General features: G+C 41.3%; 1 protein-coding gene across 5 annotated transcripts in view; it reads right to left on the bottom strand.

Moving 5' to 3' along the window:
- The window catches only part of PRKAG2 (protein kinase AMP-activated non-catalytic subunit gamma 2), a 211,499-nt gene that overhangs the window by 53,788 nt on the left and 134,398 nt on the right, over positions 1 to 23,313 (bottom strand). For all 5 annotated transcript variants that reach the window (XM_027648541.1, XM_027648543.1, XM_027648542.1 and 2 more), the window contains one exon: positions 14,630 to 14,844. In XM_027648541.1, the coding sequence (XP_027504342.1) occupies positions 14,630 to 14,844 (215 nt within the window). The remainder of the gene's footprint in view (positions 1 to 14,629; positions 14,845 to 23,313) is intronic.

Genomic DNA, 23,313 nt, shown 5'->3' with positions numbered 1-23,313 from the left:
GTTTACCAACAATCTAATACAAATGTAAATTTGCTTTTCCTCCCTCCCCACAAACAAGTAGCCTTAATTCTGTGTTAGAAAAATTCTAAAGCAAATATTGTTCGAGTAATAATAAAGATTACATATTAGTCTTTGGTGACTGGGTAGGAATAGAAAGAACAATCTAAAAAAAGAAATGCTGCTGCAAGTCACAAGTCTGTGTTGAACACACTTATTCAAGCATTGCAACAAAAATATTACCTGTGCTTTATTTAGAAATAGGCATTTCCAGGTAAATTCAAGGCTTTTTCTTTCCTGATGGCTTAATAGGGATATGCTGAGGTGCCACCTGCACAGCTCACGGCTCAGCAGTAAAACTGAATGCCCTTCCCAGTACTTCAGAGGGAAAAAAACCCAACTACTTACCTTATAAAACCTAATGGATTGAAGAGCAACAGAAGGAATTCCCATCTAAATGCAAATCAGGGCAAAGCCATTTTGAATGCAAGAGTAAACTACAAATGGTAATTTTCCCACCATTTGCTAGTGCTCCTTATTACAATTACTGTTATATACAACTAAAGTAGTTCACAACTCTTCTCCTGATGAGCTGTCAAAGAACAACTTATAATTTTTCCAAATGTATGTCATAGATATGTTTATCCTGTTGCAATTTGTTTGTGCAAAATTAATTTAAAACACCTCCTGCTTAATTTTGCCTTAATCTAGTCTGATTTGTGAAGTAGATAAAGACAAGTTATCAGAAAAAAAAAAAAAAAGGTTTCATCTGCTGCTTAATCTGTAAATTAAACTCCTATTTGTTTTTTGCTAGAGTGTGGTAACTGATACCAGTGGTTTACAACAGCTGAGAAAACTGGAATGAGGGAGGCTGAGGTCAGGATCCCATCTTGGATCCCTTCAGGATTTAAAAATGCCACCTGCGAGGTGAAAAGGCTGCACGGGGTGACAGTCCCTGAGTCTGCTGGGTGCTTCCAGAACATGATCAGTGCCAGTGCAGAGCTCTAGGCCTGGTCTGATAGAGAGTCTTCCTTACCTCCAAAAGCTCAGAGTGATCAGAGCAACTGAGCAGGAGTTGTAGTTTCTACCATCTCTTCTAAGGAACCTCTGTTCCAGCACCAAACCAACCAGTAAGGAAGGGGATACCTCATACAAAATGCTGAATTTTTTTTTGTTTTTTGGCTGAAGTTTTTTCTTCCTGTGCCCAGAAGGAATGCAATAAAAATTGCTTTAGTCTTAAAAGGCTTTTGAAATATTAAATGCTCTAATCCTGTCAGTGAGTAGCAAGTGTAAATGAAGGTGGTTACAGCTCAGACATTACAATTTGTTTAGAACACAGTAACCAAGTCCCATAACAACACCTGGCACTGACAACACACTCTGTGTTGGTATTGTGTGTTCCCCAATGTCAGCTGGGTGCTCTGTCCCTATTCTGTGAGGCACTCAGTGAATTAGGGACACAACTGTCCTGCAGCAGGTATGAAAGTGAGGGAACAACTGTGTCTATTCTAAACTTATTTCTAAAACCATAGGCAGGGGGTTGTAGAAGCTCTAATGGTTTGATTTCATTGCAAGACAGCTCAAACAGAGTTTGCCATCATTTAAGAACTCTGCTCTGAAAGGATTTTTTTAACTTCATCCCAACACCATCAGGATGTCACTCGCCCAGTGGTCCTGAGCAGGAGTCTTTTAGCATGGAATACAGAACAACTGTATATTGCTTTTATATTTTACAACTAGTAACCAGTCTCCTATTGCAGGTATCTTCCCATATAGCAGCAGCTATAATATTAATTATTGTACAGAGTTAATTATTAGTGATAAGCAGTCACAGTTGGGGATCTGTAGTAGGTTAAATGGATAACATAAATGGAACGACAAGAAAATTTAGCCAAATCCTAAAAAAAAAAGAAATATAGGACTGCATTCAGCACTGGGAAAGATGATGAAATGGACAACTTGCATTTCTACTAAATCCTCACTGCAATACTGAGTGTTGAAATCTGCTTACCCTGAAGATAACATGGACTGAATGTGCAGAGTGATTTCACATTTTTAATGGCAAGCCCTTCCTAAATATTTCTGTATGGAAATGAACTTGCAGTTTAATCCCAGTGAGTTTTGTTCCTGACTTAATTCAGACACAGGATAGATTTACAAAACTTCCTTTAATATGACACCAGAAACAAAGAACCCATTTCATGCACAGCGTCCTGCAGCTCCTCACTTTGAGGAAAAAAATCGTACCAGTGCGAGAAGACTTAAGCATTTCTGAAAAACAAACTTAAGGACAGCAAAAGATGAAGCAATAGTCCAGATCCCAAGCTAAATTCTTAGAGAGAAGTCAAGGCAGGAGTGGAGAAGGGATAGGATTTGTTTACATAACCTCTAATCTGTAGCTGTGTGTCTGATCCTGTATCACTCTGCTGCTCAGATAAGGTGGAGTTTTGAGTCAAGAATATCAGAGGCATTCTCTAGACAAGCCTTTGTGTCCCACATTCCTTCCTCAGATTACTCATATAGAGTATAGGTGGAGCCCAAATCAAAATTATCAGTGTGACACATTATTAATCAAACAGCACAACAATTGAAATTCTGTCCTTTTGAACACAAAGTTGGAAAAAGTCAAGTTACAATCACTTGTAACCTCCATTGCAAACACAGGGATGCCATTTAGTTTTAATCTATTCCAGAGCTTTTAAGTGTTCTCATCTTAAATATTTGTTATTGTATATGTTCAAAAAGATATACTTTAGCTGTTTTCACACACAGACTTGAGTGCTCCTTAGGCTGTTTGAAATAGGACCAACCCTTTATCACACTGAAGGTCGCAGTTAAGGGCAAGGGGGAATTACTGCTGGAGAGAGCTGCAGCAGTCAGGTAATAAGCATGATTACAGTAGATATTTTGTTGTAGGAAATGTACATTTAAAAAAACCCAACAAAACAAAAACAAAGAACAGATTAAGATAATCCTATTCGTAAAAAACAGGTAAGCATCCACTTATTTAAAGTGAATGGAAAAGAAGAAAGCGTGAGCCCACATTTATGTGGGTCTTCATTTGCTGGCACTGAATACAGGATTATTTGTGTTAGTTAAAGTTATGCACTTACTTAAGTACTTTAGCTGGATTGAGGCCAGAGTACTGATGAGTAATCTGCAGAACTGAGGCCACTGAGAATAACAAATGAAAAAAAAATACTCAGAGCCAAATCTGATTTAAATAAACACACTTACTACCCACCATTTTTCTTCCTTCATCTTAGTGTTATATTTCAAAGCTCAGTCATGGATAGTGACTTCACTGTGCAAACACTTATTATACCAGCTTTTGATGATATTTTTCAAACTTAAAATGAAACACTTTTCCTCCTAACAAAGCCTGAAGTTAATTGATACCACACTTGAAGCTTGACTAAACTATACAAAATTCTAATAACCTATTCATAGCCTACTGTTCAAATGTAAATTTAGAAGCACAGAATGGTTTGGGTTGGAAGGAACCTTAAAGATCATCTAGTTCCAACCCCCTTGCCATGATAGGAACACTTTCCACTAGACCAGAGCCCCATCTAACCTGGTCTTGAACACTTCTAGGGATGGAAAGTCCACAACCTCAAGTCCAATACCTCACCCTTACAGTAAAGACTTTCTTCCTAAAATCTATCCTTAACCTTCTGTTCTTTAGCTTAAGGCCATTCCCCCTTGTCCTATCACTCCAGGCCCTCCTGAAAAGTCCCTCTCCAGCTCTCTCTCAGCCTCTCATTTTCATGATCATCAGCAGTTTTGAGAGTCTGGAAGTGGATCTATCAAACCTGGATGTTGGCAGAGTGATGCTGGTCAGAGTTACAAAGGCGGCTTCCTGAGAAATAGAGAAAACCTTCAGCTCAGAGCTGAGTCACCCACAATTTTAATAAAACTTTAAGGAATTTTCATAGACCTGGGCTGAATAAATAACTCCCTCTGTGGCACAAGCTGCTGTGCCATAAATGCAGGTAACTGCAGCTAAACAGAAAGTGAGCAGCTGCTACAGGTGGCCACTTTCTGCAGGGCTCATCATGACTGAGAATCTCAGTAGGGCTCCAGAATGAGCCTTTGGAAGCTCTCTCAAACAGGCAGGCAAATAATGATACATTTTTTAGTGCAGTTCTAGGAGGACTTTGAACACCAGGAAGGACTTCCTCGTAGCCCTTGGGGTTAAGCATTAGCTTTCAAGCCCACCCCACAGCTGACAAACTCTAGGGATGAGTGCTATCAGTGGCCCCACTAAAGCTTGTGAAGTCTGTTATCTCAGAGTAGCTACTACTGTGCACAAACAAACCAATATATTAATAAACTTCCTTCAACACAGAGCGTACGGTTGACCTGTAACCTCCAAATAAATTAATTTTCTACTAAAAATACACTGAATGTGCACAGCTTAAGGAACCTAACCCTCTTCTTGAATTCATTCCAGATCTACTGCTGATCACTCCAGGCCTAATTTTTGTGTGCTGCTTCTTTTTTGTTGCTATGCACGAAAGAAATCTGCAATGACGGCAAAACTCAATGGGTATCTTCCTTCTGTCATGCATGCTTTCCATTTTGACAGCCCCTTAACTGCATCCTTCCATCATTTCAGGTACACTACCAGTGGAACCAGGTTGTGCTCTGTGCTGGTTCTGTGGTTTGACACCTCCTGGAAGGACTGAACCAAGGGCCGTGCCAAGCGAGAAGCGTATCAGGCACCTGAGCTCAATGTTTCATGACTACAAACGGTACCACAAAGAGACATGCAAATAGTGGTAAGGCTTTTCCTTGTATTCCAGGAAGTGGAACTGAAAAAAGTTTGAAATTATTTCCACACTAAGGACCAGGGCTACACCTCCAGCAAGCCGCCACCATGCTCATGTTCCTGCAGAGCTTGTGGAGATGCGGCTACAGAAGTGTATCCATAGGCAGTGGATGCTTACAGTGCGGAGATGGCAAATTCTGGGTTCACAAGCACATAAGCTTAGATGCAGATTGAGCCTGTAGTTAAATGTCTGCAAAGACATGCTTCCCTGGGGCTCAGAAGAGCAGCCTCTTTCAGTGACCTTTTGTGCACATCTTGATATGCTCTGAAAACATGAAGGCTTCCTGTCCACAGTTAGAGTCTGCAGTCTAAAAGCCTGTTGCTATAAACTTTAAATACAATAGACTCTATCTATGGTTAACTTATCTTAAGCCACTTGCAGCTCCTGTTCAAAAAATATCTGAGTTATGTAGAACTTTTTAATGTGTTTATCACCATAACATTTCTGACTTAGTGTAGCCTCATTTCTTTATAAATGGGAAACTCAGGCACTGAGAGACCAAGTGACTTAGAGTTACACAAGTGATCTCTGATAGGGCAGATGGTTGCAGCCAGCTCTCTATGGTCTGCAAGCCATATCTAGCTACTGGCACTATTTTTCTCCTTTTTAAACTCTTGTTTTCCTTAATGACTCTGGAACTGACTCTAAATAACTCTGAAGGCAAACTCCAGGAAAGAAGGTTGTCCAGTTTCTGTGGCAACTATTTTGTATCAAAAACAGTGTGGCCAGCAGGACCAGGGAAGTGGCTATCACTCTGTAACTGGCACTGGTGAGGCCACACCTCAAGTCCTGTGTCCAGTTCTGTGTCTCATGACAAGAAAGACATTGAGGTGCTGGAGCAAGTTCAGAGAAGGGCAATGGAACTGGTGAAGGGTCTAGAGAGTAAGTCCTATGAGAAGCAGCTGAGGGAGCTGGGGGGTGTTTAGCCTGGAGAAAAGGAGCCTCAGGGATGACTGTACTGCTTTCCACAACTGCCTGAAAGGAGGTTGTAGCAAGATGGTGCTCAGCATCTTCTCCCAAGCAACCAGCAACAGGAGAAGAGGACACAGCCTCAAGCTGCAACAGTGGAGGTTTAAGTTGGACATCAGGAAGAATTTCTTTGTGGAAAGGGTTGTTAAACATTGGAATGGACTGCCCAGGGAGGTGGTGGAGTCTTGAACACAGAAGTGTTCAAGAAACAACTGGATGTTGCACTTAGTGCCATGGTCCAGTTGACAACGTGGAAATTGGTCAAAGGTTGAACTCAATGATCTTAGAGGTCTTTTCCAACCTAAATGATTCTGTGATTCTGTATTCCTCACAGTCCTCCCTAAGAAATCAGCTTTGGCAGGGTCTTCCCTGTGTGCAAGATGTCTGTTGGGATGTACTTTTGTGCAGTCATTTCCAGCATGCTTTAAGGAAAGGGGGAAGGAAGGGGTCTGTTGTCTTCTTTCATAAGCCGTGTCTTCATCTGTAGCTGTTCCAGTTTATGTAAGGAGCTGGATCCTGAGGTAGAACACACCACAAATGTTTCCCAGTAAATACTGGAAACACCCAAAAATCCCAACACCCAAAGCTTGAAATGCCAAACACACAACAGCAGGGAGATAGCAATCTTGCAGCTGCTGCTCTCCCTGCCACTGTCAGGAGCTATTTTCCATTGTCACCAGTTCTCCTCTCCCTCTCCCTCTCCCTTTCCCTCTCCCCTCATTCCCAAGCTTTTTCCCTCATTCTCTTCTGAACCTTTAATGTATTCCTCAACTGTTTTTTCCATCCTCTGTCCATCAGCTTCCTTTCTCATCTTCAGTACTTGTGGTTGTCATTTTTAAGTGTTTTAATAGACCATAAAACTTGTACAAAGCCTCTGATCCGGCAAAGTGACTTGACATGCACACAACTTTAAGTGCTCTAGTACTGTTGACTCCAGCAGGGCTACCAATATACTTAAAATTAACCACACATTTAAGTGTTTTCCTGGATCAGGGCCACTACCGCATTGACATCAGCCAAAAACAAAACAGCACCTGAGATTCAGCAACATTAATATACAGCAACCTCAACCAAACCCGGGGCTGTAACCTTCAGGTTACCTTTCCTCAATGCCTTCTGTCATTGCTCACTGTGTTATGGCTACACTTAAAATCTCTTCTGTAAGCACACACTGGAAGTCGTGTTTAGGAACAATCTTGTTTAAGCCAATGCTTTCTTATGGTTTTAGAATTTACCCGGCCTGTTTTGCTAGATCAGGCTCTTGGACAATAAGGTCCTCAGGGCAAGAAGCATGTTTACTTTTTTGCTTGAATCATATGAGCTCATATACCACAAAACAGCAATTAGTAACTTTCTGTTCAGAGGTACAGAAGGAAGAAGATTTTCCACATACCACAGATGCCCCGGCTTGTGTAGTTTTAAGTGAAAAAGTGGGATAGATCAAAATGTCAAAAGTCTAACACACTAACCTTATCACTGGCAATTTACTGAAAGACTAAACATGCAAAAAGACTAAATTAATCAATCCCCTCTAGAATTCTGTTCCCTCCCCTTCTTTTGCTGCCCTTCTGCCTCTGTTACCCTTTCTCTTTTATTGTCTGTTGATTAATTCACCGGTTTACACTTCAGCTTCTAAGCCCCATATGGTAGGAGCCTTGTCCTTTGTTAATCATACAATAAGATTATGTGCACCTTAGGCCCTGTACAAATCATTATTGTCTTCCTACAAATGTCTTCCACATGGCCCCACCCTCGGTTCCAGCTGAGAACTGAGCTGCTGTTGTGAACAAGCTCAAAGAGTAAATATTTTGCATTCATTTCACCAGTACAATGGAAACATTTTTCCAAGCTGCTGCCAAGATGGTATCTAGTCCTCTTCTGAGTCAGCAGCCCATGCAGCTGACTTTCAAATGGCCAAACTTGCTTGATTGTAATCTTAAAAGAAAAAAACCCCAGTCACAGGCTGTATTTTTAAAGAGCTGTATTGCTCTTCTCATGCACAAGCAGGTAGTGACACTATAAAACATGAGAGTTGAGAGAAAGAAGACAAACAGGAGTGAATGTTGTTTCACGATGTCCCCTTTATTTCTCCCAACTTCACAAGTTTATTTCAGGGATTGGGGAATGTTGTAAGTGAGAAAGGAATATGACTACTTTGTGTAGAAAATTCCCAACCAGCTTTTTACATTCTTTAAAGCTCTGTTGGCTATTAAAGACCCTATCCAAAAATAAAATACAGGCAAAACTGGGTTAAGAGAGATGCAGATGCTGAGGAATGCTAAGAGTTCCCTTTCATAAGCATTTTTTGGTTATTCTTAGCTGTATTTTCTCTCTAGTCCAATCCAGAAGCAGGAAAGGTGCAACCAAACAGGTTCAAAGCTGTGCATCTCTCCTCCATTCTCATGGAAAGACTTTGGTCTATAATCCCTTCCCTATTATGAAGAAACAGCCTAGATGGTAAATAATTTTTGTGTTCCAAAATTGCCCAGTTTCTTACCAGCTGGTAAGAAATTGTTAGTGATCTTATATTAAACTGCAGCTTTCCATTAAATCAGAGAGTAGGTATCCAGGTTCTAATCACTAATAGAGTTTACTCCTATGAGAACTTCTGATCTTCTAGATCTTCCAGCAAAATAACGGGATGCTTATTAAATTATCGAGTCTAAAATTCAGAAATAAACTGTGCCATGAGAAATCAGTTCAATGGGTAAAACGAGGCTGTCCCTCGAGCACCCTCTTATGTCACGTTACTTAACCAAAAGATATCTATTTATATAGACACACGAGGCCAGATCCTGAGGTTTAGCCTTTCTATACCATGCACAGTGCAGGATTTAGGGTGATAAAAGTATGCTACGTTTAAGCCACTAACTCTGTCTTCAGGATGCTGGGGTCATGGTTTCGGTACCAATGTGTATCTTAAAAAAGCCCCAGAGATGGTCTAGTTTTAATTGCCTTAGCTACTTATAGCCCTATGAGAGCTGTCAAAGCAGCTGGGAATTGATTGGACTCAGCACTCTGCCTATTCATCCTTTCCACCTCGCCTTCCTCCTTTTGATCCAGGACTAGGAGGAACAGGAACTGTAGGACTTTATGTCATTAAAATAAATTCTCCACTGAGTGAATCCATGGATAGTTGATTAAATTATCTCTGTGGCTGCAGAAAAAGCCACAAGCTGACACAGACACACACTTCCTCAGAGGAGAAAAAAAGTCATCTTTATGCAATACAATTTCTCTGCATTGCAAGACTGATTGAGCAAATCTGAACACTGCAACCAGAATACAGATATATGAGGAAACCTGTGTTTCAGGTGGTTGTGATTGGACATATTTTATTTTAAAACAAATAAATAGCTTTAAAAAAATAAGGCAAATCAACCAATAGCAAAAGGATATTAAGATGCTCTTGCGTATTTTAAATACTAAAATGGGAGGAAAATCCCAAATGTGATATGAAAGATATGACTAGTAGGGAGAAGGTGAAGTAGGCAAACTGAATATTAATAAAATGTGAGTTTTAATTAAAAAGTTGTGTGAAGTAGTAGAAGCTTTCTATTTCTGTAATGTTCAGGTCCAAGTGAATTTATTGGTTCATTTATTCTTAAAATCCAAGTAAATCTCAGTACAGACTTTCCAAACATATTAAATAATTCTCCTGTGAGCTTATATTCAATTCAGTGGAGCTACCACGATGTCTAAGGAGACTGAAATCAAATCTGGGGGGCTCAAAACATTTTCCCAGTAATATTTTTCGTAATTGTTGCATAGTCCATCACAAAGTTATTCCTTTGCTAGGTTTGCAGCTAATTAGTTTTATGCCAACTGCTGGACAAATATATACCATTTTAAAATTGAACACACTTTCACGTGGATAACAACAGTTCCCGTAGGGAGAAATGCTTAAACAAGGCTTGTTACAGCCCCTGGGATCTATTAGAGAACACAATCACCTCCCATGAGTGCTGCTATTAAGGCACTTAAACGGAGCCTGGACACACCACCACTGCCAGAGCTTTCCTCACTGGTAAATGACGCCTTTCGGGCTCTAATTTCGGTGATCAGTTTACTGTGGTGCAAATCAGAGCTGAATCACAGTAATGCCTTGGCAGTCTCATGCATTGCCTTAAACCACACAGATGCTGAAATAAAGATTTCTGGTGCACTTGCAGACTGGATTCCTTTTTTCTCAGCCTGTGCCTTTTCTCGTGACAACATCGGAATCAAAGAACACTTTTTCTGTTCTCTTCATCAGATTTAAATCTCTATAACCAGCTGGCAGGTTGCAGAGCTCTGATAGGTGGTATGGCTTTTTTTGAGAGAGCCAAACCCAAGGACCTACTGCACATATCCTGGTTCCCAGGCTCCTTGCCAGCACGGGGTGTGATGTAAGAGCCTTTCACACTGAACAAGTTAACAGCCCTGTTTTGGAGTTTACTACATTTTGGCTAAGACACAGCATGAATAGCTTTGCAGGGAAGTACTACTGTTTAACAAGCAAGTAGCTGCAGAAACAATCTGGCTTCCCTCTTGTATCTAGGACTGGAAGAGTCCCAGCTGTACGTTACATCTCTCCTCTCCCATATACTAGAGCAGAAGAGACTGTGTTAAATGAACACAGACCAGTCTCTTTTCGTGCCTCACGTGTGCTCTGTCTGCAGTTTTAACAGGACTTGCTCACACAAGGTAAGAGTAAGTCTCAGTCTACCATTTGTCTTTTTAAGAATGTTCTGGGCAATTACTTGGCTTAGAGGTTATTTGGAGAACAGTGGTTCTCCAAATCACACAATCATAGGGAAAGTACCATTTGCAGGTATGTTCTGCCTTTGTCACTTCTTGTGAGCAGAGAAAGCCCCGGCTTTGTTTTCAACCAAAAGAGACCTCAAAGGCAACTCTCCAATCTGGAGCAAGCACCTTCTGGCCTGGACTCCTTTCATGTTGGGAAAGGGGAAAACCGTAAAGGCCAGGAAATGATGTACCACAGGAACGCCTGTGTTTGCAGGACACAGGGAACAGTGATATTTTCACAATGTCTTATACATCAGTGGAAGAAGAAAGGATGGAATGAAAAGGATACAACCATATTAAAGCTCAACACACCACATTCCACTTCAAAATACAGGCAAAGAGGAAACAGGGCAAACGAGCTCGTTACTGAACATGTAGCCTCTCTACATTCCTTTTGTGGTCCGTAATGTCACATTAGAGAAGAGTTATCGTTTACCACTTACTGCCTAGAGGTTACACCATCCAAACAACACAAGGCCAAAGTACATGAGTCATGAACTGTATTGTGAAAAATCAAGTCACTCCTTCCCCGTGTAACGCAGCGCACAGTAATCTTTAGGTACAGCTTTGATCTCTTATCAGCTGAATTTCTCATTATAACCTTCTAACTCCACGGCTAGGAACACCTGCACAGCCAGGGGAAAGCCTGTAGGAGCTGCTGCAATGGTGTGTCACAGCCCCATCACATCTCGCTTTGGGCACCTCTCAGAAGTGCCTGGCTCAGAAATGCAGCACCCGGAGTCACTCCCTTTGCAATCACTGCAAGAGGCTGCTCAGCCCCCTGGAGTTCTGATTCATCCCCTGAAAACACCTCTCTGGGGGATACAGAGACAACTGCAGCCACTGTACTCCCCGCTTAAGCGGCTCAGGTAGGTTTCTAAAGTTAGGTGGGATAAATCCAGACCTCGGTCATAATCACAGACACTCATTTAGCATGAGGTTAATTGCTTAGCTTTGAGTACTGTGTTGAGATGATACTTGCTGAAGGAGGATCTCCCTCTCTCAGGAACTCTATCCCACTATTTATTCCCCTCACCAGAATCAAGGGCTTAAAAATCACATCAAATATACACTGTTGTAAGTGCTACTAAAGCATGAAAGGAAATAAATATTGCTGGGAAATAAACATTTTTATTCTTTCCTCCAAGCCTTCTCTCTTACTGAATAGATTCAACTGTTCTCCACAAGAATTTCAGACATATAAAAAACAAGTACAGAATCAGCTTCAAATGCAATTAATTATAAAAGTGGGCTAAGAAATGTTCCAAGTCCAAGATACTGCACCTTCCCGCTCTTCTGGTGTTTTTTTAAATAATAATTCCCGGCCTGGGTCCAAAGGTTCCTCTTTTCTACTGCAATATATGTAGTAATCATGAATCATTTGTAATAGTTCTGGGATCTCACACATTATCACCAGTTAAACAATGTAATAAGTAAATGAGATTTAAGTTGACAGAGCCCTGTAGATAAGAGTCAACTTCTTATTTCAGATGCCAACATAGAAGCTTCCCTATCATTAAACTGGTCATCTAACAGTATGGTCATGAATCCATGAAACCATTTCTCATTTAATTTATGGTGTGTTTTTAAGATAATTCAATTTTTTATGCCAGCAAATGGTGATGTAAGTAAACAAGAAATCGAGTTTGCCTTTTACAGATTTGTTTATGGTGTGCATTTATTATCACATAGCTCAAAATAAATGAAATATTTGAGACACAGTACTCAAATAAAGGATGTTGGTCTACTGCTGTTGCATTTGTAAATGAATGCTGGGTCAGTAACGTGCAGGGATTGAAAGAAACAACAGTCCTGAGTGAACACACATCAGATTCAGGTTTGTGCCCTTCTGCAGAAGCTTACCCTTTCCCTCTAACAGTTTCTCCTACTAGAAGAACATGGCAAATCTAATCTCTCTCTCCAGTCTCTGTTGAAAATTAAACATCCAGAGCTTTGTTCCTCACCGAACTGTGGCTGCTGACATTTATTACCAAGTAAACCAGAAACCTAATGATTCACAGCCCTGCACACTCACTGTTCTCAGATATAAATGAGTACAGAGAGTACCAGACAATCAGGTGCTACACATCTCATGTGTTTCTGTATCTTCTAAACAGGAGAGAATTGAGTCCAACATACTGAGTTTCCACCAAGACTTTCTCTTGTACATATATACAACCACAACTGTTCATAAAAACTTGCTGAGAATTCTGTTTCTTTATTCTGGCATCTTCTACTCAACTTCATATTGTCTGAATCAGCAAATAATTAAAAACAAAATAAACTTTTCAGTCTTTTGGTCAGTGGAATGTGCTAAGATTATGTTGTTTCCTTACTTCTATTCTAACAGGTACAAAAGGCTCCTCTGTAGCTGCATAACACAGATAAACACATTCATATGCAAATAATATGACTGATTGACTACAACCTACTAAAAATATTTTTGTGTCCTACAAACCTTTGGGTTTCATTATTTATATATCCCAAGACTGTACTGACATGGAAAGGCATTGAGTTGGCTAGACAAAATTGAATGCTGGAGTTCCCTAACTGTAAGCATATTTTATTTAATACTTTAATGATTTACTTTTGCATAGAAGCAGAACAGAAAGTCTGTAATTTGTATTGCTTGTTTAATCTAGGAAAAACAAAGGTTGGCTACAGGTACAACAGGATGTAACAAACAATGAATGAAAACGGTCATTAATTATAATTAATGGTTATAACCTGTCCATGAAAAAAATCAGGTGGAAAATCAGAGACTTCCTAACCTTTACAGAAGGGGCCCCCAAAACAGGGCACGTGTTTTACGGGATGTGTGTCAGTGACTTAAAAGTAGTCCGTGAACACCGACCCAGGACCCAAATGCTTTCAGCATCACAAGAGCTGCTGCTGCTGAGGAGGTACCTAACACAAAAGCAAAAAGGTTTTGGGATTGCTGTTACCATGTTCAGATCCTGTAACAGCTTTCCCACGGGCAAGTGGGAGGAAACTTCCTGCTTTTAAATAAACCACTGAGAACTGGAATGAAACAGAACCTGCAGTCGTTCAACAGAGAAACTCATGTTGAGAACTTTGTGCCCTTTACATTTCTAGATTTCTAGACACAGAAAATGTCAAAAATTTTATATTTTGAGGGGGGAAAAAGGAAGAAGAGAGGGGCAAGACAGATGCAGGGTAGTTAATTCTGGTCAAGTCTGCTGGTTCCATGAGGCAGAGGAACAGAAAGATACAGTTAATACAAAGGAATTAACACAAAAAAGAAAGAAGGGGCAAAAAGGAAGAGGAGAAAGAAAGAAAAGGAGGAGAGTGATGCCTCTGAGGCTCAGACTGACCAAGGGAGAGGGGAGGAGGTACAGTGGCCTGCAGTGCAGATCTTGTGGTGGAAAAAATCAGAGGCTGGGATTCGTGTGTTCCCAGGAAATGCTGAGTTATGCATTCCCAGGAACTGAAGAAACTGTTCTTATGAAGACTCCTCTACTATATGGGGGCTGGATAAATGCCCTGGTAGTGCTGCTCTTCTTCCTCTACTCTCTGAGCTGGGGCAGGAGGTGTGATAGCAACTAGTGCCATTAGTCACCAGCTGTCCCAGTCATCTTAGATCCCAGAGGCAGCAGGAACTCAAAACACCTGCAGCTCACACTGTGAATTTCTTTTTGATATGTTCTCCTTGGCTGCTAACTCTCTCATCAGTTCGTCCTGAAGGAGATAAAAGACAACGCTAAACAAAATCTTACCCGTCTCCAAGGTGGCATCTCAGCAGTGTATGCTGGGATCTGTAGCCATTGCAAAACTCACTTTGAGACTGGTGCAAACATTAGTTACTGCTTGGGTAAATCAGAAGGGAGCTACCACCTCTGGATTCCTAGTGCCTGCTGAGCCATATTCTGGGAAAGCTGGAATAAAAGGCCCACGGCGCTGTCCTTGTGCTGTTCCACAGTATGGACACACACTGTAGCCCATCAATTGTAATACAACACACAGTTAACACACAACCCTGTACATTTCCCACTGGAAAACCAGACACGTGCTTTACTTACTGGTTTTGAGGTAGCACAGGGAGCTGGTGTCATGATGGGAGGCTTGGCTGCGCTTTGAGCTGGAGGCAGAGAGAATCTCTGCCCTGTGTCCGGAGGTGAAGAACAGTGAATCCGTGTTTCTAGTCTCTCAGGCTCATGCTTATAGGATTCAAGAGGAAACGTGGGCTGCTTGGTCACTTGTGTTGGGGTAGATGGTGAAGAGGAGAGGCCAGAGGCTGTGAACAAGAATAAGGACCCAAGATCAGTTCAGAGGAAGAGCAGGTGGAAATCTCAGCTTTACAGTGAACCTGTGTGTTTTCATCATATTTTCCCAAACTAACAGGATGGATCTCAGCTCCTTGTTTATGAAAGGGAATCACTCTGCCTTGCCATGAAAACTGTTTTAAACTGGATGAACTGTCTGATCCATTACAGGGAGGCACGGTGGGAAGACAGGAGTGCTGGAGTTTGTGTTGTATTAACCTCCCATCTGATTGCTTATTTCTAAAATGATGCTCAGCATGGGTATTACTTTACTGTTATCATTTTAATACTCCTGTGAGTCTCAGGATTACAAATGGTTCAAGAGCCTTAATGGTTGCTTTTTCTTCTTTTGCATTATTTTAACAGTATCTCATCCAGCAGATAGAATACAATTAGGAGCAGAGGCAAAAAGGAACAGGGCATATTTCCCATGAGCCTCAATTTGCTTTCTGACGCTCTTGGCAATGCCTTTGTACAAACTAGAATTGTTTTCAGCAGCCTTTGAGGAGAAAGATTAATCATATCTTTTGCTGAAAATCAGTGTCAGCAGCAGATAATTTCTCCTGTGAACATCCTGTTTTTATTTGACATGTGTATCTACCCCAGCTGTATTTTTGGTCACATTCCTAGGGCAGTTCTGAATTGTGATCAAACAGATTTAAGCTGTATTTATTACCCATTTAAGAAACAGCAGACACCCACAACCAGTTAGATTCAGGTTGCCAGCATCCATGTTTCTTGTTATATCTATATGCAAGTCAGGAAACAGAGGGAGACTCTCTGTTGGCAGCATAAATCAGGACAGACTTAGATGCATAAAAGCCATAATGATGAACAGGGATACGTATTTTTAAGTGGGCTGCAAGATCTCTGAATTTGATTCACTTCTTGTCCTTCCAGAGACTTGTGCAGATGATCAGTTAGTCCAGCAGGGACTCAATTTCATCAAAAGGGAGCCATTGTCACATTTTAGCTCACAGGGAGCATTTTCAAAGAAAACTTTGTATTGATGGAAAGTGAGAATAAAACTCAGCAATTACTAAGATGCTGAGAGTTGGAAGACTGGAAATCCAGCAAGTCAAGGAGGGATCTATTACTTGAAGAAACTATTACTCCTGGCATATCTGGGGAAGAGTTAGCATATCATATGGTTAAAGGAATTAACATGGTATACAGGTAACTGTTCTCTAGCTATTATTCTTCTTTGAAAACAACCTTCCTTGATGGCTTTTACGTAATAAGAGACTTAACTTTATGATAATAGAGTCACTCAACAAGAAACCTGCAAAATAATTAGGGTCTGATGTTTTTTATTAGTAATGGGTTTAGTGGTGCAGAGTACTGTATTTGTTTCTTTCAAAGAAAATCCTAATTCTCACTGATAAATTTTAACCTTGTTGGAGTCAAAAAGGACCCAACACTCAGTCTCTCTTTTTGGTCCTTTTCCAAAATTGCAGTTGCCCTCCAAGGACTTCCATTTCATTTCATAACAAGCTCTGCAGCTCTGCCAGTCGAGCAGCAATAACACGGTGGAGACTGGGTGTTGTAGGCAGATACAAATGTTGGCTGATGTGACATGCCATGTGGAGAGGCAAGAATAACCACCCTGGCATTTTGAATGTCCTCAGCTTCTGATTTCAGTGGGAACTGAAGAGTGTGTTCCACCTCCTGAAGGAATAAAAGGACACCAAACTTGCCTGTTCAGTTTTTTGCTTACAGACAAATTTAGATGAACAGTTCTGGGGAAGATGCTCTTCTGTGTTTTTATGGATGTACAAATGTTCCCTGAGTGCTCAGACTGGGGTTGAGGTGGATGGGAGCTGTAATCGATACAAATGTAAAACCACTAAAAGGGAGAAAAACACAATTAGATCTTAAAGTCTCGCTGCCGGGATGTGTCCACTGTGTGCTGATGTGTTCAGCAAGTCCACAAGAACCACTTCCAGTAACCAAGAGGCTCTGCCAAAAGAGCTTTTACCAGACATAAGGACCCACACATTCAGCGGTCAAACAAGGCCAGCCTGCCAAGTCCAGAGGACGCCTACAGGACACAGGGAGCTGTGGATCAAAGGAGACCAAGAAAGTAACATCTCTAACCTCCTGAGAAAACTATTGCCACCTCATTGCAGCCATGTAACAGCCCAGGCAGGACACCATGGTTTCCATTTCATAAGGACATTCACTAGTGGTGAATCTCCTTTTGGATGCCAACCTTGGACACTTGACGTGAGTTTTTATGGATGAAGAGCATCTGTGAGTCCCGAATGCTGAGCCTTAAAACTGTTTGCTTCAACTAGGCCCTTAAAACAAAAAGTACTTGCTGTGAGGCACACCCTAATACATCTGAGATTCAATTTGTCTGTGACTCAGTTTCTGCACAGAGGTGGAGGGAAAGATATAATTATTTTGCAGGGTACTTGATTAAATTTATGTAGTTAAGCTTTTCAATCTTTTGAAAGCCTAACTCATAGCATTATTGTGGTATCTATGTTATTTACATTTGTACAATACTGAGATTGAAGGCATAATCACAGAGGAAACATTAAATAGTTTCTGTGGTTATTAAACCAAAAGACTTTTGGCTGCTGTGATACAGCTCAACACCCTAAACCCTGCAAGGGTTTTTATAAAAGCCTGAAACATAAAAGAATGAAAACCTGTAATAATTCCCCAGACCAAAATCAGTTCAGGAGTAACAGAACTTTGTATTTAATCCTACTGGACTGCCAACTAAACAGGCAGCATTGGTGTAAATATATTATTATCTGCACATGCAGAAACTGCCCTGTTCTACTGCAGTAGAAGGAATCCAATGAAGAGACAAGATACAGCTCTATCCCATGGCTGATAACAGTTCATTTTGGAGAAAGCATGTAAAACAATTAAGCAGAGAAAACTACATAAGTCTAGATTCTTCTATAATGAAACTGAAACAATTCAGTATGTATGTAGGATTTTAGAGAAGAAACAGTCTTCAGCTTTGGCTACAAACTCTACTGGTTCTGGTAACAATATGAACAAAATGTGGCATTTTCATGTTAAGAAACTAAATAGCTGTTCCTTTTTTCCATAACACAAAAAAAGAATTTTAGAAAAAAAAATTAGAAAGACAGAAAAAAGTCTAGCAGATCAGTTCCTGTGTCGCTGCCTAACACAAGGTTTTGTCCTTTGGGTTTGGAACTAGATGATCTTTGAGGTCTCTTCCAACCCAAACCATTCAATGATTCAATGATTCAATGATTCTGTTTTTTCCATTGATCACCCCTGTCCAGTTTTGAAAAAATCCAAGAGGTTTGCTTTGTTCTGATTCATCCTGACATTTCCTTTTGAGGACAAAACAAGAGCAAATAAAGAGGATAACTTTGTTATCCCTGTATCAAGTAATCATGAGGCCTAACATTTGCAAAATGGAATATGCATATGAATAAGAATATTCATAAGAATGTATGAATGCGTGGTGAAAATTTGCATTAATATACAGAAACATCTTTCATATTATGGTATAGCTTTACATGGATCCTAACAGAACTAAATAGCACTAGTCTCAGTTTTGAGCAGAATGGGTCTATCTCCAGTTGCCTTCCCCCTGTGACAGTGACAGCACACCAGAATTCAGTTCTGTGCCTTTATTTGAGCAACTTCAGGTAGGATTGAGCTACAAATCACAGATTGGATCCAAGAGCCCCAAGGAAGTGCTGCTGGAACAGCAGAGCCCACACCATTGGCCCAAGTCAGCACTGGCTGGTATCAGGCTGGGCACAGACATACAAAAATAATGTTGCTCCCTTCCCTTGTTTCTCTGGGTGTTTGAAATTGTATCTTTTAAATAAAGCTCTTATTTTGCACGGCATTAAGTTCTCCACCCACCTACTTGGGCATTCTGATCCAAATCAGCCCTCCACTGATACATAACAGGAAAGGATAAAGGATAAAGTGCTGCATTGTCATCCGTGTACTCCCAGGGGAAGAAGGGTGGCTGCCCTCCTACATTTCCTACATTCCTAGGGCGACACCCACAATGAGTTCTGTCACCTACATTTCATGCCTGACCTGGCAGGATGCATCTGGTGGTTTCTGGGAGGAAGGATGCTCACAGCCCAGTGATTCCTGCCAAAGCGTCCCTTTTTATTATCAATCCTTTTCCAGAAAAAAAAACCAAAAAAAACCCAAAAAAACCCCAAAAAAACAAAACAAAACAAAACAAAAAAACCCCAGTTGCTGCTCCCATGAACCTTTGGAGCCACCTGCCCACAAATGATGCTGCTAGGAATTTCAGGGATGTGCTAATGCTTCAGGGGGACAGTAAGAGTCACTCTCCCCTGTGGAGGGCCCAAAGGATAGAGCCAGTAGCCTGCTCTCAAACTTTATTTTTGCATTTGAAGTTGCTGAAACTGGTCAGAGTTACTGGCCATGAAAATTAAACCACTTTTGTAATTTACCTTCTCCTAGGAATCACATTCAGTATTCTTTCATCCTGTACAGGATCAAGCCAAAAATAACACTGCTAACATATAAAGCTGTTGCTAAAACAGTTTCCCAAATTTATATGTGGGGATATATTAATTTACCATCTATACTGATAATTCTCAGGAAAAAAACACCTAAACAAAAAACAAAAGAAATTTCTATTTGCAGTGGTTCCATGTAACACTTTTTGTCTTGATTCCTTCACAGGACAACACTGTCCTTTCATTTCCATTCTCAGCTGGCAGTGAAACAGAGAAGGCAGCAGGCTGTGGCTGCTGAATTTTAAATACTCAGCAGCACAAGTGACTTTGAGTTGAGCTGCTGGTTCATTAAGCTGATTCACTCTTCAGACACAATACTATGTTAATTTTGACACATAAGCAAATTGATGCAAATTATGGGAAATGAGGTTTAATGCCACTTAATGGCAGTATAAAACTCTGAACCCATCAGCAGGTAAATGGCCACTGGCTGTTTCTATCCAAATAGTACTGGTAATATTGACACTAAATGTTGTAAAATACCTGCTAGCTTTAAATAAATAAATAAGTAAATCCTGAAAAGTAATCTGAAGAGTTATAGTACCAAAAAATATCACAGATATGCCCAGGAAATTTCCTGCTGTGTTTAACATTGTTATTCACACACCAATTCAGGTGCCTCCCACCATATAAGAACTACAACTGCTACTGTTGTACCCTCTAGCCTATGTCTGTGATTGACAGTGCATCATCTGCATAATGGCCAGGCCTTCCAGTCTTCCAAGCTCCCTGATTCTGGCTGAGCAGCATCTATCCTAGTTGCATTAATAAATGCATTTGTTTCAATCTTACTGAAACAACTCCATGGCTTTCCAGTTAGTGGGTTTAACATTCAGTGGAAAGCTCACTTGTTTCATAAACCATCTTTCAGATCTTGTTATTAATCAAGGAAAGAGAAAAATACACTTTATAAGTCATTGAATTATCACATGCTGCCTGAAAATTTCACAGAGAAATGTGTATTTTTGCAATAAAACTCTAATCTCTCTATATTAGTTCAAACATAGCAAAGGAAACCACTCCTTAAGTGGTCTTGACCACAGAAATACTTGACCCTGAAAACCCCAGCTTTTGCTTCAGAAGCTATTTCACTTTGTTGAACCAAAGACGAAGCCCCATCAGTTTTTAGGATTCTGCCTATTCTGCTCTGTTTCTATTTATGTGTTGGAACAACACTTGTATCTGTGGAATCTGCAGTGTAACACCTTTTCCCCGTAAAACTGAGAAAATCAGGGCCTGAAGAGACTAATTTGCAAAGTTTTGAGAATTGTTCTTTATGAGGATCTCAAGGCCCCTTTATGAGGGAAGGCTGATCAGGAGAAACTCTTGCCCAATGCTGTATCCTTTAAAGGGTTAACTGCAGATCTCTCCTGCACTGACGATCAGACAGAGGATCTTCCACCTTGCCCAGAAGCATACATTGGTTATCTTATGTTTGTTACATGTACTTGCCAAATCTGGAAAGACTTGACACGTTTACCAGCTCATAAAGCAACAAACACATGGGATCCAAACACAGCAAGCAGAGACCAGAAACTCTGGTGTACAGCACCCCTCCAACGGGCTTTTTCTAGTTCTCATTGGCAGGAAGGTTCCAGCCTGGCTTCCAACTCCTAATTTTCTGCCAATGCTCCTCCTTTGTCTTGCAAATACAGGAGAGAATACCACAGGCAAATAATTCATAGCAAAGTAAGAGAGATCACCCACAGGCTTGATGGCAAAGAATGGCTTTTTTTTCAGACAGCCAAATGCACATTCCAGTGCTGTTCCACAGCCTGACAGGTGAGGAATGAAGAGGTTGAGGTAGTCACTGAATAAGTGCCTGGGCCAGGCATGAACAATTAGCTTAATCATACTGAGTGACTCAGCACCAAGACTTTACCAGACACCATATGGCTGTGGCCAGCGCGGTGTCAGAAACACAGGCAATGTGTACCTTGCCAGCACAAGTGCCTGTGGTAGGAGAAAAGCATTAACAGTGATCCTCAGAAGGTAACAGCCTGATGGTAAAACATCCTGTAGGGCCAGGAGAAGTGGGAGGAGGAGGTTTGGGCACCCCTCTGTAGGAGAAACAGGCGTGAGCAAAGAACGCTTCACCCTCCCGTGCATCTATCACCCACAGAGCGCAGCGTGAAGAAGTTTGCAAATACCAGCTTTTCACTCTCTGAATCACCAGGCTAACTCTCCAATCCTGCCACTGGCAGCAGAGCGAGAGGACTTTAGGAGGGCCACCTCTCGAATGGCCCTTGCTGCACACACACCCAGGACCGCGGGTGATGGGATTGCGACATTCCGCAGCCGATGCCTGGGGATGGCTGCGGGGCTAGAACGAAAGCTAACTGTGGTACCTGTGATACCCATCTGAAAAGTCACTAAAACAAAAATCAATCACTCCTCTTCATTCAAACTATTCTGGAGAGACACATGACATCGGTGAAAACCCCGAGTTTCTGATCCAAAGCAGATGACTAACGAGCATAAGCCAATCCATGCAAATAAGCCACGTGCAAGAGTTGGCCCTTATCAACGTGCTGAAAGAAAGGTCTCCCCTGACTCCCCAGCCCCGTGTCAGCACGTTAGCCAGGCACAGCCCTACATCACATGGCAGAGATTCACATGGTCACTGGTACTATTGCTGGTCACAACCGGCTGATGGGAGAAACGATGCCTACAGCAGGACAGCTTTATTTACTTAATACACCACCTGGCACTTAAACTTTCACAGAGTACTTTGTGTTCAGAGCCTTTAATGAAATAACTTTTGTTTTCTGTTTTAGCAAAGAGTCTGGCTGCTAAGGCGAGCATTTAACAGCTCTTTCCACATTAACCTCCTTGTCCTATCCAGGCTTTCTTGGCTGTTTTCAGCCAAGCTGAGCTAAATGCTCCCCTGCCATTACATAAAGCTGCAAATTGCCTGCCTTTGGAGACGTTTTGGTGGCCAGCACTGTCGGTCTCTCCATCACCGTGTCCCCTGCTAGAGGCTGCAATAACTTCTTCCCGCCTCTCTCCCTGGTTTTGCACAGCAAAGCTTCCAAACCACAGCCACCACCATCATTCCTCATGTTCTGCTTCTGGTAGTACCCACTGTGTGCAACGTGCTTCACAGAGAGAAAGGACAGCAGAGGCCCCGGCCTGGAGGGTTTGCATTTTGACAGGCAAAGGAAAAGAAGGAGGAGGAAAATTAAGGGGGGGGGGGGAGGTGGGTGGAGGAATGCTGTATGCACAATGTATAAAGACAAGTTTGGAAGTAATCACTTGCTTGTTCTGATGCCTAATTTCACACTTGGGGATTTCATACTTAATCACTGCACTAAATGTCAGCTTTTCAAAAGCAGCTGCTCGGGGGGTTGCGGAACAGGGTAAGTTGTTGTTTTGCCTATGATTTATGCTATTCTAACCCAGTGTAAATTTTAAAAAATGAGGCAATTGAGGCAAAGATTTGCTTAGTATGCTTGCTCTAAATCAGTGCCTTCACCATATACCTTATTTCTGTAATATACTAAACCAGAGGGAACACACCGTGGAAGCTGGAAAAAACCTCCAAACATTTTACAAATATGTCATTAGAGGTGCAACTTAATGAAAAGGACAGTCTAAATCTGAGCCTGCAGAACCCCACCGAAATCCCTGTGGGTGATTTCATCTGCATAGTACATCTACTCGCTGTGTAACCGAGACACAGAATATTAATGCACATAAAGAGCAGTAGGGTATCTATTTGCAGTGTACGCATGACAGTTCCAGGGCTGGTGCCAGGGGAACACACACCCCAGTGCTGCACACAGCTAAAGGCTCTGTTTAGACTGTGACACTTCCCGAGGATGGGAATAGCAGGATATAAGGTTATCGGAGAAGAGACTTCAGGACTCGGGCATTGGGACCTGTTCTCTATTTAATTTATCAGTTTATATTAGCCTCAGTTTCCTACTCTTG

This window comes from Corapipo altera, unplaced genomic scaffold (genome assembly GCF_003945725.1).
Source record: "Corapipo altera isolate COAL_440 unplaced genomic scaffold, ASM394572v1 47, whole genome shotgun sequence".
NCBI classification, from domain to species: Eukaryota; Metazoa; Chordata; class Aves; order Passeriformes; family Pipridae; genus Corapipo; species Corapipo altera.
The sequence above is the reverse complement of the archived record's forward strand: the minus strand, read 5'-3'. Positions and strand labels throughout refer to the sequence as shown.